Below are 18,821 nucleotides of genomic sequence, written 5' to 3'. Positions count from 1 at the left end.
TAACTGTACATGTCCGTTTTGGCAGAACACCATATATAGGATGATGTTAAAAAAAATATTCAGTTAACTGGAAACTTTTTCTTACCATTGAATTTGTTGGAGGTAGCCTCCTCCTCAACAACTGGGTGACAACATCTATTATCCTTTCATGCAATTTAGGGAATCTCAGCATTTCTTGCTATGAAATACACAAAAATATTGTTTTTAAGCTACAAATATATATATATATATATATACACATATATATATATATATACAGGGTGTTCGGGATAAATTTGACATATTTATAATTAATTATATTTTTCCGTAAGTTACATGTATTAACACACACTTCTCTTCATTTAAAAGTTTGGACCCTTCTTCATTCATATACAAGATGTCAGAAAGGATGGATAGCTGGAACCCACCTGAATCATGGAAGAGAATAACTTGTATCATGATGATTCGTGCCCGCCATCAAAATAAGGATATTACGACTGCTGCCCAATGCTCCCTGAATACAGTAAAAACAATCAGGCATGAACTAGAGACTTGCAATGGTGACTACGAGGATGTAGCAAGAAGAAAGATCCCTAGCAGACGATCTGATTGCGTTCGTACAGCAGAATTCCTCGCAAATCTGCAGGAACAGGTGTTGAAGAACCCTGGCATTGGAATTCGGGCTTTGTTCGTGGAGTTGCTAACTGTAGTCAAGCCCTGGATAACAAGGGTAGCCAATGGTAGGCCGTATGTATGGCAGCAGGATTCGGCCCCTTGCCACACCTCTGGGAAAAGTCAAAAATGGTTGTCTGAAAATTTCTACGACTTCACCAGTCCAAATGTTTGGCCTCCAAACTCCCCAGACCTTAACCCCATGGATTATTTTGTATGGGGCGCAGTTGAAAAAGACACCAATCGCACTTCCAGTAATACAAAAGCCCAGTTAATGGATAAAATTAAAACAGTTTTTGCGGCCCTTCCCAGGGAGACTGTAGCATCAGCTTGTTCGAGGTTCCGAAGCAGAATTGAAGCTGTGATCGATGCTAATGGTGGTTATTTTGAGTAAATCTTGTTGATAGTATTGTAATTAACTCTGCCTGTAATGTTTTTTTGTCAATTCATTAAATTTAATAGATACAAAGAAGATTTTCTTTTTCCTTACGAAACTGTCAAATTTATCCCGAACACCCTGTATATCTGAAATTAAATATATATGCATACCTACACTGCTTGGATAGAAGTCAATGGACATCCCCATGGGCAAGATGCATTGTGCCATGTAACAAGTCACGTGTTTGTAGCTGGCATAAATTGAAAAAATATATTGCTCCCAAGTCAGTGCAATTGTGTCCAGGTGAAATGGCTGTGAGAAAGGAACTGATGAAATTTGAAAGAGGTGTTGTGATAGGATACCCTGTTGCAGACCTATCTGTTTGGCAAATTGGGGCATCCCAGGTCAATAATCAGTGATACCATACTAAGATGGAAGTGCAGAGAGTCAGAATACAAATGCTATCTGCAGTGAAAGAATCACCACTGCTCACCAAATAATATGTAAAAGCTGCCATTCGTTGGCCAACATGAAAATGGAGTTCTGGGCATCAATTGGAACATGAATCTGCACAAAAACATTCAGAACCGAAGATCACAACATGGGTTTCCATGGCAGAACCACAATATGCAAGCCCACATTACCCAACCACCATGCAGTGTTGTTATCAGTGGTGCAAAGAGCGTATACAGTAAGATGTGGAAGCTTGGAAAGCTGTGTTATGGAGCAACAAATCATGCTACACCCTATACAGAGCAGATGGATGGGTGTAGGCGTAGTGGATACACAGTGCATGTCTCTTACTACAGTGCGTAACCTCAACTATGAAATTCAGAGGTGGCAGTGTGATGGTATGATCCTGTATTTCCTGGTAGGGCCTTGGACCTCTGTGGTAAACTCAGAGAGATATCTGAACATTCTGGACAATGCAATTCTTCCTTTGTGGTGTTTCTATGGAATTAGCCATTGTCTCTTTCAGCAAGACAATGTACTGCATCATAAGGCTGCTGCTGTAACTGTGTGGTTTGTGGACATGAAGAACATCAACACACTTGATTGGCCTCCACAGAGCCCTGATCTCAACCCTATTGAACATCTGTGGGATGAACTGGAGTGCTGGGTGAGGTTAAGGAACATCCGCTCCACAAAAGTTCAGGACATCATTACATGCCTACAGGAAGAATGGTCCAAAATTCCTACCGATCACTATCATATGCCTGTGGAATGTATGCCTTGTACGATTGCTGCAGTCATCGCAGAGAAAGGAGGTCCTATATCTAATTAAGGTGCCGTGGCTGTTTGTTCCTCACACTATAATGTCCATTGATTTTTTTCTAAGCAGTGTATGTATATCTATACACCCATATATGTCCACATAAATTAAAAAAAAAGCAAATCAAGAAATAATCAAAATATGAATATTATTAACTTTACAACTATTAAATGCCAAAATTCACTCCCCTTCTCATATATGTACTGTCTACTATAAGAGATTATTCAAGAGGTGCCATTACTTGCTAATGGACTCTGGAAATTGTGCATTCACAACTTTACAATGGCATGACAAAAAGTAATGCCTCCTATTTTTTTATTTTATTTTATTCTTTTTTTTTTTTTAACAGGAGGAATATTTAAATGAAACTAAAATAGATATTTCTTAAACCTTATTCTGCAATTTTATATACTTTCATATACTTATACTCTCAACACAAATACCTCTTGGAGTACATACACTCACTAACTATATGGTACTCAACCCAAAATGGTGAAACCAAGATGAACCTATGCAGCAACTGGTATAAGCAACTTGTGAGACTGCATAGAATACTGAGAAGTAAAGCTCCTGAATGCACGACAAACTCCTTGAATCTCTACCTTCAATTTTTGGATTGTTCATTGTGTGTTCAGAATCAATGGAGGAACTAATAGGCATGCATTCTGAATGCACCGTCTTGTAAAGCTGTGCCAAAGTTCAAAGTCTGCATGGATATATATATATATATATATATATATATATAACTTAATACTGATATCTATATACTTATCTCCATAAACTTTCATTCGTTGGTAAAGATAAATTGGTGCAAATGTTTTCTGCAGTCAGAAACTTAATTTCTGCCATGTCATGTGTGACTTTTCTACACCCATGATATATTGTTCCCCAAGTGATTAAGGCTATGAAACAATAAATATACAGATAAATTAAAAAGTAGCTAAAATGTAAATGAGGGCTGTTTGGAAAGAATCTATATTGACAGTTTTTCTGATTAACCACACTATTAATGGTGCAGTGACATGTCTGAAAATATTACTACATGCAACATGATTGTTTCATTGTACTGCTTCAATTCATTTACAGTCAGCAATGAAAATCAGCATGTTCTTACAATGCATGTACTTCATAATTTCTGAGAAATAGGAACAACGTATGCATTTGCTGTAACAATCAGTAAGATAACATTTGATACAATTAAATGAATGTAATGCACCTGGTTACAAGCTCCAAGAATTTAAGTTTTTAATGCCAGAAATAAAGTGCATAATTTCTGTGAATTAACTACTCTTTCAAAGCAGTAATTAGATTTCTATAAAACTAATAGATTAGATTTCTATAAAACCATTTTCTCTCTGGCTGTTCACATGTACTGGCAGATAGCATTCTCTCTTTACATTTCTTTATCGATGCAGGAATCTCAGGGAGCGGCTGCTGTCTACCCTCTTACTCCTATATAAATATATACTGTGTGTGTGTGTGTGTGTGTGTGTTTTCACTAATCTCAAATCTTACCCCATCAGCCTCGGCCCTTAGGAACATGCCAAACCTCAACAAATTTGGATGCATGAAACTGCCCCAAATTTGGGAAACTTTTATCAGAAGAACTTCAGCCCAAAGGCCAAGAACTACCAATATAGCCCGCCAGGCCAGGGGGCACCATCAGGACTTTAGGAAACGCTAGCTTCCTAGCTTCAGTCTCATTTGCTGTTATTAGTACTTGTGTGCACGTGTCTTTTAGTAAGTTCCCAAGAAGATGGCAACGTGACGTTCGCCGAAATATCGGAAAGTATATATTAAAGTTTATTTAATCTATATTTCTAGTATACGCTGTCAATTCCTTAAATATTAGTTATCATTATCTTATCTTATCTTACCCCATAGTTTTGCTGCTATTCACAATTTGCTCCATTCCTCCTGCTGAATTGACAAATTTGGCAGCGCTCAAACATCTCAAGTTTCAATATCTTCTATAACTAGTGCGCACTCAGCAATGATTTCCATTTTTTCTGCTAACACAAGGAGTTGCATTAAAAACCGAGAAAGAACCTAATACATCTTTCTTGAAATTCTGAAGAATGCTAGTGAGTAACACTTAGTAAGGATGGATATTTCAGAGAACAGACAGATACCATGAAAGAAAAAAGAGAAGCAGGTTTGGTGGGTATTGAAGTGGGACCGTAAAAAGGATGTTGAGCAGCTGCCACACATGATTTAACAGACAATGGAAAGCAGAAGAATATAATTCATGGTGTGAGGACAATCTAGTCTCCTTCAGTGCTACCAAACAGAGCCATCTTCTTTTCCTCACAAAATCTTAGCTTATCACTCCTTATTTCTGATAATAGACAGCTTATGAGGACATTACCAGAATCTATTTTCTTGGACCAACATTTACCTCTAGGTTTTCCTGCATAAATGTCACATCTTTAGCTTTTTCAGCCTTCAAAAACTTGGGATGTTTTTGGGATGCTTTTCCTCTCAAGACATTACTTTTCACCTGCCAAGCTATATCTGAAATCTGCCTAATCCTGGAATACTGCTTTCACATTTGGGGCAATGCATCAAAGCCCTCCCTAAAAATTGTTGACTGTCCAAAAGAGGGTAATTCAGCTAATTGATAATCCTCTCTGTCTTTCTCACAAACTCATTCTAACTACTGTCTCACAGCCAGTCTGTACCTACTTTATGTCTTTTTTGGAAGTATTTCTATAGGTATTACTTCATTGAATAGCATATATCATTTCTCCTGTTTCTTCAATACCTAAAAAAAACACAAGCAGCAGCTACCCAAATCCATTTAAATCTAAAGCAAACCCACCAAACCTGCTTCTCTCACTACTCTTTCTCCCCCCCCCCCTCCCCTCCCCAACCTCTGCTCTCTGGAAGAGACTTCATGATACCCAAGGACCAAAACTCCCAATTCTTCAAAGAGAATATAAAATAATTGATTCCTTCTCTCAATTCCCTGCCTACAATAACATCAATTTTCTACAGGTGGTTGAACTTTTCACGTGTAAGAGTGATATATGTAAATATGGTGTGATTTCTTCATGTATACTAAAGCAAGGCATGATTTGTTGCCTGTGAGCGAGTGTGAAACTGAACCCTACCCTTCATGTATTGTAAGCCAATGTAAAGTATAAATGCGCAAAAAAAAAAAGAATTATACAACAATAAGCCAATTAAAAACATTAGAATCATTCTTCTATTCAAATTGATGAAATCAATAGGATTTAATAAAAACATGAAAGGAAAACACAACAAGCAGCTGCATCACAACATGCCAAAATGAGAATACTGAAGTTTCTTGTAAAATGTTGTTTACTGAGCTCAAAAACAATTTAAATTCAATGCAAAGAAATGTCTTATTGTAAGCCAATATGAATCACTTTCTCATAGGAATATCATAAATGAAATAAAGACAGTGAAAGGGAAAAAAAACTAAAAAAGAAACTTATCCACACTGGAAAGGATCTAGAAACTTGGCTATAATTAAGGGGATTCATCAGCATGTGCATAGAAATTGAAACACTTTAATTCTTAACATAATCATATATTTTGGATATTAAGAAGTCATGTAACTCAGTGTAAATTAGCAATTAGAACTGAAGGATGTACAGGAAGATAGTCTAATTTAACATCATTAAATCAGTTTACAGAAAGATTTTATACTATCACTACTGTTTAGTACACAAAGTAATATTAAAGCTAATATTAAAATTAGATAGGATTACTTCTTCATTTTAAGACTCTAACCAAATTAAAACAACAGCAGCAGCAAATCTTATATCAACGTCAATCTACAAAATCTAGGAATAATTTTAGTTGTTGGAAATTTTTCTGCTTGGCAATATTATAAATTAAAGATACCAAGAAATTATATTCTTGGTTTAATCCTTTATCCAAGTATAAGCAAACAAAGTTTGTGCCTGAAGTATTTTCAGGACCGGGGCAACTCGTATATAGAAGGTAATGACTTCACATCACTTGCCTTAGTATCCTATAATGCAAAGCACATATCCTTATGGGCATGTATAATGCTATGCATTATGGGAAGGATCACTACCCAGACCCAGAGGTGATACTAAGGTTGAAGTAATGCAGAAGTCATATTTTCATATATGAGTAGCCCTCTAGAGACCAAATGTATTGTTAGGAATGCTGAGGGAAAATGTACAGACAGCACTGATGGCAGATCAAGATTAAAATTTAATATTAGAATGGAACTTGATGTTACTGGAATTCAAGGATGTTGAAGAAGATGGTGTAATCTAAGATGAAACAGTCACATACATGGACTAGAAAATAAAAGATTAGAAAAAACATGGTGTAATTATAAAAAAATGAAATAGAAGTGAAATAGATAAAAACTGAAATGAAGAGCTGACCATATTGTAGACTTGACAAATTATTTATTTCATATGATGATCCAACAGCCATGAGCACCTTTTATGGGGAGGTATGGCACCATCTCAATCCCCATTGTTTTTATCTGGGCTTGGAACCGGCACAGTTCACGAATCAGGCCTATGGCTGGAAGGGATTGTTTCTTAAGTGTTCCTGACTGTAATCTGTGTGTGTTCACAGAGCCAGTTTGTCTGTTCTTGGGGATGAAAGAGCAGAGTTTCCAAGTGAAAAAAAAAAAAAAAACTTTGTATGAGACTGGCTAATAAATCTTTCATCGAAGGAGACCAGACAAAGATTCCTCACATCATGGATGGGAATTGAACCCAGGTCTTTCTAACCAAAGGGCTTCATCTATACCGACTAAGCTGTGGAGGCTTACCTGACAAGTAATACATCAATGTGGAAGAAAATTTTATTAGGATACTGGTAATTAAACTTTAAATGTGCTGAACTTGTGTACTACGCTTGTTAAGATGTATCACAACATGATAAAATAAATATCACACAGAATTGTAATGCCATAAAATAATTAGAGCAATTAAATTTTTTTAAAAAATATATCATTACCTGTACCTCTGTTCCACAATGTTGAATTATGCGTTGCATCTCTTCATGAACAAGCTCAACACAACGTAAACTTGGTTCTTCTAATCGTCTAATTTGTCTTTTAACTAGAAGTTCAAATGATACTTCAGGAACAAAGAGAGCAGGTCTAGGACCCTAAAAATTTGCAAACTTAAAATCAAAATAAAAAGACATCACTGAACTATATTAAGCTAAGGTTAGAAAAGAGAATGTTCATTTTGTTAATAGGGAAAAAAGTAGTTCTATTAACTGTTAGTCTATATATTCTCAACCATTTTAATTTAGTCTTTTGTAAAGGTTAATGAGTTAAATCCCCCACCACCTCTAATACTAACAGTTCACATTCTATTTCATTTCAACTTCTCCTGAATGTAGAATGCTAATGCTAATAAACAATCCATTCTTGTATGAATAAATTTCACAAAAGATTCTCTTTAAAATTACTTAAATTCATCAGAAATTTTAAAGAGTGGCCTAAGTATGATTTTAGCACCTTCACACCACCTCAAATCCTCTCCATTCCTGAGCTAGTGCATCATTTCCATCCCACAGTGAGGGGGGGGGAGTACAGCATAAGCTACCGGCAAGGCTTCACTTCAGCTTGGAATATACCAAGAAATCAGAGAATATACCAATTTTCTGATTTCTCTTTAGTTTGAATTTTTTTTTTTTTTCACATTCACTCAGACATTCTAATCTTTACTTCTCTTTGCTTTCTCCTACTGCCCTCTCTGTTGAAGGAGGACATTTGCTACAATAAACTTACTAAGAACGAGTCTAAAAGATTTATCTTGGCATCAAAAACTATTAAAATAAAGGATAATAAATATCCACTATTATTTTATAGCCAAGTGACAAAACAACATTTGACTCAAACTGTAGCAAAATACCAAACCAAGTTTTATGCTGAAGGTTGCATTCTTCTTAAGCTCTTAGTAGTCACTTTCAAAACTTTGTAATTTCCAAATACTCTTCTGTCACTTGGCTAGATAACAATGATGGATATTTATTATCCTTTTAGTAGGCTGTTTTCCTTCATAGTTATGATTTACATACTGAATGAGAGTTCATTTCTGACAAATACAGGCATAAAATTCTATGATAAGGAAAGGGTTCTTGCCCTTTCCTTATCATGGAAGATGCTGGCAAGAACCCAGCTGTCAGGCCAGTAAAATCCTTAATCAAAGGAATTAATAAAAACGCTTATATACAGGTATGTGAAAACAGTTCTACTTCTTTTACAAGGCGCAATAATTGTGCCTTTTAAAATTTCATAAAATTCATCTCTCATTTTGTTATCATGTGACCACCATGATTATTGGAGAAGCTGAAGTTGTTTAAAAATGACCAGTCTTTTGAAAAGTGGTTCCAGATTACTTTCAAGAAAACCAAAAGGTTTTAAAACATAGTGTGTTAGTTACTAGTTAAAGTAATGAACACACCATGTTTTAAAACCTTGTGCAAGGGTGGGAAGGGGGTTCTAATTTAAAAGTCATATGCTTTTGATTATTTTTTGAAATTGTTTAAGTTTCAAAAAAAAAAAAAAAAGAAAAGCAAACACTGCAAATGACCAGGATTTCTGACTCAATATCCAATCTGAATCTTCTCATGATGCTCCTTGTTACTATGTATCTGCCTGGATACAACTGAGTACTGGCTGGAAATTTGGAACTGAGCTAACTAATGTCTGTATCGGTTTAACCCACACACACAAATGTGATGGTAAATGATCAAATGTAATACAAGCTGAGGTGCTCTCCAGTTAAACAACTTCCATGAAGTTAGATACTGTCCAACTCCAAACTTAACAGAACTGAAAATAGTACCATCAAGTTTTAAGTTTAGTTTATGGTCACTGTTACTTTATAGAAAACAGTCTTGAAAGTTTATTTTTCACTTGGTTAGAATATAGAATATAATAAATTTAGTTTAATCCTTTATCCAAGTGTGAGCAAACAAAGTTTGCGCCTGAAAGTATCTTCAGGACTGGGGTAAGGTAGTGCAACACCAGGGCAACTCCTTGCAAAGGTGGAGCAAGCTACTATCATTCCTATCTCAGTATCTCCCATATATAATGCAAAACACATCTCCTTGCGGATATGTCTAATGTTATGCATTAAGGGAAGGGCTAGTTTCGACCTTTATTGAGACTAGTTTCGACCTTTATTGAGGTAGAATGGGAGTTCATGTCTTTCATCATCGGCCTTTGGAGTATAAAGATTGCTGAGGGTCAGCAGGTAGTAATAGGGGAAGTTGAAGAAAGGTAGAGTAGGATAGTAGGAGGTAAAAAGAGGCCTCAGTCAACCTGTTTAGCTGTATAATAACCCAGAGGTTGTGGCTAAAAGGTCTGTAAAACATAATCTCCTTACACCTGTTCTAAAAAAAAAAACTTAAAATTTACACTTCACTTTACCTGAAAAACATAACTTTAGATTACATTAATCCAGATTACATTAATTTAGATTACATTAATAATTTTTTAGGGGTTACGAGATGTCATCTCGTAACCCCTAAAAAAAAAAGAAAAATGTTTGTTAAAATTTGGAATTTAGATTATTCTAAAACTATGCCTTACAACTGAAAAAAAAACCGAGATAGCGGGATCCGTATTGAGGTGGACTTTATCAACCAGAGAACCGAGAGTTGGGTCTATTGCTCCTCTTAAAGAACAAGAAAGTTGGCTCTCCTTTTGTGGTCATTATCTGAAATAGTTTTTCTGCTGTTTTAAGAGATCCCTTAAAGTTCTTCAAAATGACAGAGCCATTTGGGGTATTGCTTTTAACAAAGTCTGTTCCTTCCTTAGTTTCTGGATTGTTTCCTTGCTCTCTATCTTCTTCTTCTGATGAGGTTTCTTTCCTCATTTTCTGTGTTGTTTCGCGTTATTATCTCATTTCCTTCCCCATCCTCATCTGAACTTGAGGCTTCTATTTGGCTTTCAGTGTCCTGTTTATTTCGTTTCATTTCTCCTTCTTCTTCCGACGTCATGGGTCGTTTTGTTGTACTGGTATTGATTTCCATTTCCTCTGTTTCTGTGCTGTTATTGTTGCCTTCCGATTCAATGGTGTAAGATTTCTTAGTGTTCCATTTCTTTTTCTTCCTAATTTTCCCTTCTGCGTTCCTCCCAGTTATTGCCTGATTTCCTAATGTAGTCGTTGCGATAGCTGGCGGTTGGAGGGCTGGAAAGTCTTCTGATTCCGTTGTTTGTGGTTCGTTTACTGTTTGGCCGGTAGTTCGCGAGTCCTGTGATGTGAGTTTAGGACTGATGACTGGAATGGCTACTGCCGCAGGTGTTATGGCGCCTCCTGTTCTTTCTGCAAGTGTCCTGTTAGGACAAACGTCTATTCTATGAGAAGTGCTTCCACATTTGCGGCACGGTGACTCACATTTATCCAATATGTGTTCTGTTGATAAGCAGTTGCGGCATTTGTTGTTTTTCGGGCAGAAGCGGTGCACCGAAAACATTGTTTTCTTACGCCTGGTTAATTAATCATTACTCTTGCTGAGCCTAAAAAAATCAAGTTGGGGATTTCTGTTTTCATTTCAATTGAAATGGTCACACTTCCTCTGATTTCCACTCTGGGATATCCGCGTCTTGTCCGATTGTTACGTTTCGGACAATCCCCCACTTTGAGAAAATGGTTTTAATGCTTTCCTCCCCTTTCTCTAGATATTCGAGTGGAAACTTGTCAATTTTTACGGATTTTAAAATACTCCCAACTAGGAAGGGTAGGTATTTTCTTCCTTCACATTCTATGCCTTTAAGGAGCGTTTCCCTTGTCTCTATATTGTTCGTTACTATTTGGAATCCCCCCCCCATAAGGGGTAAGCCCGTAAATGCTTTCTGCTTTGGCGACTTTGAGAAGAGCTCTCACAAACATCGCTTTGTCGATGTTTGGGTCAATTTCGATACCGAGAGTACGAACTCTTGGCAAGAATTTCGACATTGTTTAAAAGCAAATACCTTACCAACGGAATAGAAAATTTCAGTCCCCAAAGGGAGATACCCTAAAACGGACCTGCACCGATTGGAACGAGGCCGCAAAAAATAAAAACCAACAAAAGATAAACTAGAAGGGTTCTTACCAAACAATACTGGAATAGGAGCTCTCTCTCAGGATCTGGTAATTGGCAACTGGAATCCGCTGGAACAGGTTTGAAGAAGGACTGGAACATGGAGCTTTCTATCGGGGCTGCTGAAAACAGGTCTCTTCAGTGGGAGCCAGGCCCAAGTAGAGATACCAGCCAGAAGCATTAGCAAGGTCATCTCTACGTATAGGAGTTGCCAAATGGTGTGCCGCCTGTTTAATAAATTACTCTGGATTTAGAGAAAGATGTTGAAAGTTTATTTTTCACTTGGTTAGAATATAATAAATTTAGTTTAATCCTTTATCCAAGTGTGAGCAAACAAAGTTTGTGCCTGAAAGTATCTTCAGGACTGGGGTAAGGTAGTGCAACACCAGGGCAACTCCTTGCAAAGGTGGAGCAAGCTACTATCACTCGTATCTCAGTATCTCCCATATAATGCAAAACACACCTCCTTGCAGATATGTCTAATGTTATGCATTAAGGGATAAGAGTGATAGTAGCTTGCTCCACCTTTGCAAGGAGTCGCCCTGGTGTTGCACTACCTTACCCCAGTCCTGAAGATACTTTCAGGTGCAAACTTTGTTTGCTCACACTTGGATAAAGGATTAAACTAAATTTATTATATTCTAACCAAGTGAAAAATAAACTTTCAACATCTTTCTCTAAATCCAGAGTAATTTATTAAACAGGTGGCACACCATTTGGCAACTCCTATAGGTAGAGATGACCTTGCTAATGCTTCTGGCTGGTCTCTCTACTTCTGGGCCTGGCTCCCACTGAAGAGACCTCAATAAAGGTCAAAACTAGTCTGGGTAGTGGCCCTTCCCTTAATGCATAACATTAGACATATCCGCAAGGAGATGTGTTTTGCATTATATGGGAGATACTGAGATAGGAGTGATAGTAGCTTGCTCCACTTTTGCAAGGAGTCGCCCTGGTGTTGCACTACCTTACCCCAGTCCTGAAGATACTTTCAAAGCGCAAACTTTGTTTGCTCACACTTGGATAAAGGATTAAACTAAATTTATTATAGAAAACAGTCTGTTAATACAAGTTTTTCAAATTTATAATTTAATCCTGAATATGTACATGATAAGGGGTAGGAACCCAGTCAATTAAACATTTTTTTTCTTGATGTCTCCTATTCATGGTTATATTCCTATACACTGATTAGTTCAGTCAGGAAAACTTACTTCATTCACTCCCCCCCCCCCCCCAACACATACTTTTGAATTTCCAGTTATGATCATTTTTCTTCTTGGAATGACTTTTACACCCAGCCTGTCTGAACACAAAAAACATTGCATCCATATCCTTCAAAAACCATCGTGTCCCTCTTTTGTTCTAAACTTCTTGACTGCACAACTCATAAAACGGCATCCTTAACAAGCCTGCACCACTTCATGGGTGCTGCTCCACCAAACTGGTGATTCCCATTCCTCCATGTACATGTAAACATAAAGGAATATGAGTATTAGGACCTTAGTATTACTTCCAAGCCTCCATGCAATCCAAAGCCTCCTCACACGAAGTTGAGCACTCACCACCCACCTGGCAATATGGTTCACTCATTAACCACCTACCAAGCAAAAATCTCCTTTTCACTTCCTTACTCTCATAATCTTTGTACAACTTCTAGGGATGATCTCTCATTCTTCCATCACCCAATTACCCTGTATCTATATGACAGGCTCCTATTACCAATTTAAACGTCTCAATCATATCACCCCTCCTCCTACTACTTGTCAAGCTCTGAAGACTGCAGTCCCTCAATTATCCTTATCTTCAATATTCCAGAGTCCTGAAATGGTCTTAGTTATTTGCCTTTGAACTTTCTCCAATGTTTCCCTATCACCAATATAGCCAGGTGATCAAATCTGTGCACAGAAATCCGAGTGAGGCCTAATTAGTGCCTTATACAGTGGAAGATTACCTCCTTATCCATGCATGTCAGTGTTCTTTGCATTATAGCAGCAATTTTCTAGGTAACCCTTAAACCTTTTGCAATGTATCCTCTGAACATCAGTTCCCTATTCACCAAGATCCCCAGATCCATTGCCTCTTCTACCTCCTGAAGCAAAGTCCCTCCATGTATGTTAAACCTAATTCCATCTTCTCTGGCCAAATTCCATAACTTTACACTTAGCAACATTGAAGCAACATCATCCCTTCCCATTCTTCAACCCAAAGCACCAATCTATTCAAATAGTCTCATAACAATAACACATCAGAACTTCATGACAATTGCTCTTCCTAATTTAGTATCACCAGCAAACAATGCAATATCTCCTTTCATGCTGTGAACTGTATCATTAGTATATAAGTTACACAACAGTGGGTCCCAAAACGCTGTGGATTACCCCCACTAGTCACCTTCCTTTTTTGGGAGACTGCCCCTACATACAAAACTAACTGACCTTTATATCTATATTAAATTTCACATATCACACAAATTAAAAATAAAAATGAATTGAATTTAAAGTTAATAATATGGTATTATTTTATAGTTATTTAAATGTCTATTTCTTTTTGTATGTCATGAGCATCTTTTAGGATGTTATTTTTATCTTTGGCTACTGAATGGCAGAGCTTAATTATATCACTGAATAAGCTATCAAATTCTGAAATGTTTGTGCTATTTATAACTAAATTTGTTACGTTGATACAACAGAAGCAAAGTAACCATTGTACTCATCTCAGTGCCTAAAACATGAAATTATAAATAACTTTCTTGCACTATGAAAAGAAATTTGTCAGCACACAATGATGGACTGAAATGAAAGTTACTTTGCTGTATTTCTGAGCATGCACAACATGGAAAGACTGTTAATGGACATTGCTAAGTATTCAGCAGTTCAAAAGAAGGAAAAGAGAACAATGAGAAGAAGAACTGGGGATAGTTTCTTTGCTTTCAATATATATGAAATTAGAAGGTTAGAAATGGAAGAATGAGAAAGGAAATTATTTACAAAAGAGATGAGTAAAAAGTTCATCATCATCATATTCCTGATATATATACCCTCAAGGGGTGTACAAGATATGATAGTACTACATGAAAAATTTACACCATTACTAATTTCCTATTTACAATTTTCCTCCGAACCAGTCTGTTACCTGTCAAGACTCCAATATATTTCTGTCTAGTAAGGCACTTTTTACTGTATCAATCCATCTATATCATGGTCTTCTTCTGGGTCTTTTTTTCCTGCCAACCTGGCAGAGAACACCTGATTTGCTAATACTGCTAAATATTGAAGATATTCATTAAAGTTTCCTTTAATTAATATCCTTTATATGTATTAATTCCATAAGCTAATTACCAGTTAAGTATGGACAACGTATAAGCCTTGCTACTAGATATTGACATTGATGCCATCTGTTCATGCCCCTAATCTTTCTCAGAACTCTCATATCCATGGTCTCTAGTCTGCCTATATTCATTGTTCTTGTCTTTATAATGCTGACCTTCATACCATATATATTACAATAGTTATTCACTTTACGACAAACAGTCGAGAAAGCATGGGAATATAACAAAGATCTGTATTTAAGTTTTGTTGATTTGGAAAAGGCATATGACAAGGTGCCAAGAAAGAAGCTATTCAATACGCTGCAGTTATATGGTGTCAATGGGGCATTATATCAAGCAATACTTAGTCTTTATTTGAGTTGTAAGTCAGCAGTTAGAATTGAAGGAAGTACAGGAAGATGGTTCAATGTTAAATCTGGTGTGAGACAAGGATGTACATTATTCCCTCTGTTATTCATTATCTATATGGATCACATTATGAAGGAAAGTGGTATTAAACATGATATCAGAATTGGAGATGTTAATGTCAGCTCTTTGCTTAATGCTTTGCTTTATTTACTTCTAAATAAATCTGCTACAAGTTTGCAAGATTCCCTGACAAAACTGAATAACTGTTGTAATAGATATGGTATGAAGGTCAGCAATAAAAAGACAAAGACAATGAAAATAGGCAGAATCATTGAAAATGTCAACTGTGTTGTGAATGGAGAACCTGTGGAACAAGTAAAACATTTCAGCTACCTAGGCACGATTTTTACTGAAGATGGTAAATTAAATATAGAAATAGACAACAGAATCAGCAGAGCTGGTATGGTGGGAAGTCAATTGAATAAATTCATATGGAATAAGAGAGAAATTAGTCGGAACACTAAATTAGCTTATACAAGACAGTGTTCAAACCAGTTTTAACTTATGGATTTGAGAGCTGGGTCAGAAGTAAAACACTTGACCTAAGACTACAGACCGCAGATATGAGAGTCCTGAGAAAGATTATGGCCATGAACAGATGGTATCAATGGCAATATCATATTAAAAACGAGGATATTAGAAAAAGAACTTGATATTGTCAGCATCCAGGAATGCATCAGCAGAGCTAATCTCAGGTGGTATGGTCACTTAAACAGAATGGGCAAGGAAAGATTAGCAAAACAAGTTTTCTCTGCCAGGTTGGTAGAAAAACAACTCAGAGGAAGACCAAGATATAGGTGAATTGATACGGTACAAAATGCCTTAGCCAATAGAAATATAAGATCTGATAATGTTGGAGTCTTGACAACTAACAGACTGATTTGGAGGAAATAATGAAGTAATTTTTTTCAAGTAGTACTATCATATCCTGTATACCCCTTGAGGGTACATGGCAGGAATTTGATGATGATGATGATGATGTTATTCAATTTAGTCAGGAAATCTTGCAGACTTGTAGTGGATTTATTTAGAAGTATAACATCATCCGCATAAAGCAAAGAGCTGACATTAACATCTCCAATTTTAATATCAGATTTAATACCACTTTCCTTCATACTGTGATTGATATAGATAATGAATAACAGAGGGAATAATGTACATCCTTGTCTGACAACAGATTTAACATTAAACCTTCCTGTACTTCCTTCAATTCTAACTGCTGGCTTACAACTCAAATAAAGACAAAGTATTGCTTGATATAATGCCCCATTGACACCGTATAACTGTAGCATACTGAATAGATTCTCTCTTGGCACCTTGTCATATGCCTTTTCCAGATCTACAAAATTTAAATGCAGATCTTTGTTATATTCCCATGATTTCTCAACTATCTGTCATAAAGTGAAAATTTGATCTTGACATTCAGGCCTCTATTTGGCCTGAATCTAGCTTGTTTTTCACCAAGCTTCTCTTCCACAATCCTTCTCAACTGTTTCTCAAGTATACTTGCATATATCTTACCAGGAACACTCAGTAGGGAAATACCTCTATAATTCTCACATTCAGTTTATTTCCCTTTATATATATGGGTACTATGAGAGCTCTACTCCAATCATCTGGAATTTGTACCTCTGTCCAGGCCCTATGAACTATGCAGTGCAGCTACTTTCTTACATCTTATTCTTTCATATCTCCATACTTGAGCATTTCTGGTCAAATATCATCTAGTCCTGCTGCCTTTCCACATTTCAGGCTTCTGATGGCTTTTTCTACTTCAAGTATGGATATGTATTCCTGATTGCATGCCTCATTTAGCAATTTTTAGAAGTAATTACTCCATACTTCAAATATATATTTTTCTCCTCTTTATGTCACCTTTATCTGTAATTCCTTTTACAGCACTCTTTCCTCCATTTCTAAGCTTCTTAAACAACCTCCAGAATATCTTGCCATCTTCTTGATATTAATTTCCTATGTTTTTACAAAGTCCTCCCATGACTTTTATTTAGCTGGTTTTACACAGAGTTTAGCTTTCTTACCTTTGTCTCTGTATTCTCTACAGAGCACAAGCTGACTTATTTGCAGGAACTTTTGATTATGCTTACTTCTTTTCCTTCACTCCCTCTTTAACTTCCTGTGTCCACCATGGAGTTCTGATTTTTCTATCCTTGCAGACAACCTCACCATATGCCTCTCTGGCTGAATCAATCAGTGTTCTCTTCAGTGTTTGCCACCGAGTCTCTTTTATTCACCTTAAAACTTTCTTACATCTTATTCTTTTCAATATGAAATTAAATTTTATCCTGCTCAAGAATAAATGGTGTTCACTTCCAATTTCAAATCCTCTGTACACTCTGGTGTCCTGCACCAGGGAGAAAACATCACTATCAACAATAACATAGTCGATGAGACTTTTCTTGTTCCTTGCCTCTTCTCTCCATGTGAAGTTGTACACATTTTTATGTTGGACCATTGTATTACTAACTATTATGATAACAGAATTAACTCACATAAATTATATTCTTTATTCATAGAATTTTCACCTGAGTATCACAGGCATCATCAGTACATGTACAAGGCTAATTAAACAATAACTGTTATATTCACAAAGTGCCACCTAAGTAGCTAAGGTTAAATTTCCTAAATTATTTAATTATTATTATTATTATTTATTTGTTTATTTTATTTATTTTTAAGAATTTAAATTTAATTATTTAGTTATTTAATTATTAAATAATACATACATGCATATATCTTCAAGGCCCACCTTTCCTAATTGGGTTGTGGGGGCAAGAGCTGCAAGAGGAACTTCCAATGGTCATGATCCTCTGCCACCAAGCTCAGGTGTTCTGGTTGGATTCCCAAACGTGTCCACCCAAGGTTTTGGATATAATCTATCCAGCAAGTCCTTGGCCTTCCACCCTCTGGCTTAGCAAAGAGGGCCTGCTGAGGGAGCCTCTCTTGTGGCATTCTGACCAGGTGCCCGTGCCAACATAACTGTAATCTCTCAACACGGAGAAGCAGCGGTTGAGTATTGAGGATTTACCGAATTGCAGAGCTTCTTACTCTGTCGAGTCTTGTCAGCCCCGCAACCCCTCGAACGGACCTCATTTCAGCCACTTGGATTCGTGTCCACATTCTTTAGGTCATTACCAAACTCTCATGACCATAGGTGAGGATGGATACAGAGACTGCATTGAAGACAGCCAGCTTTGCCTTAACTCCCGCTTCAATACTACCGAACGGCCAAGCTCCCGCAATATTGAGCTTGCTAAGCCAATTCAAGTATCTAGCTCTACGTCCCACTTTCCATCATTCGTGAATATGGACCCAAGGTATTTAAACTTCTCCACCTGCCTCATTGGGACTCCACTTACATGTAGAGTGCACTGGGATGGTTGTCTTGAGACCACAAATGTTTCAGTTTTGGCCATATTGATCTTCATTCTGGCATCTGCACAAACAGCTACAAACTTATCCAGGGTCTGCAGGAGGTCATCTGTGGAAGAGCTAAGAAGAACTAGTCATCTGCAAAAAGCAGACGGCCAATGCTACTTCTTCCAATTCTGACACACTCATTGCCTCGGTTGTGCCTATCAATCCAGTCCATAAATATTATGAAAAGGAGGGGCCAACGGGGACTGAAAGGTTCAGACTTTGTGCTGTTTACCCTGACACAAAACTCTGGGCATTCATACAGGGACTTGATGGCAGCTAAT

General features: G+C 36.9%; 1 protein-coding gene across 2 annotated transcripts in view; it reads right to left on the bottom strand.

Moving 5' to 3' along the window:
• Drp1 (dynamin related protein 1) overlaps positions 1–18,821 on the bottom strand; it is a 265,058-nt gene that overhangs the window by 81,537 nt on the left and 164,700 nt on the right. The window contains exons 10-11 of one of the 2 annotated variants that reach the window (XM_090391003.1): positions 7,281–7,433; positions 86–178 (exon numbers count right to left, since the gene is read on the bottom strand). In XM_090391003.1, the coding sequence (XP_090247129.1) occupies positions 86–178; positions 7,281–7,433 (246 nt within the window). The remainder of the gene's footprint in view (positions 1–85; positions 179–7,280; positions 7,434–18,821) is intronic. The other variant, XM_090391012.1, reaches the window with a different exon arrangement.

This window comes from Typopeltis vanoorti, chromosome 1 (assembly GCF_054136105.1).
Source record: "Typopeltis vanoorti isolate ZY-2024b chromosome 1, IOZ_Tvanoo_1.0, whole genome shotgun sequence".
NCBI lineage: Eukaryota > Metazoa > Arthropoda > Arachnida > Uropygi > Thelyphonidae > Typopeltis > Typopeltis vanoorti.
Note: the sequence above shows the minus strand (reverse complement) of the source record. Positions and strands in the feature narration are given on the sequence as shown.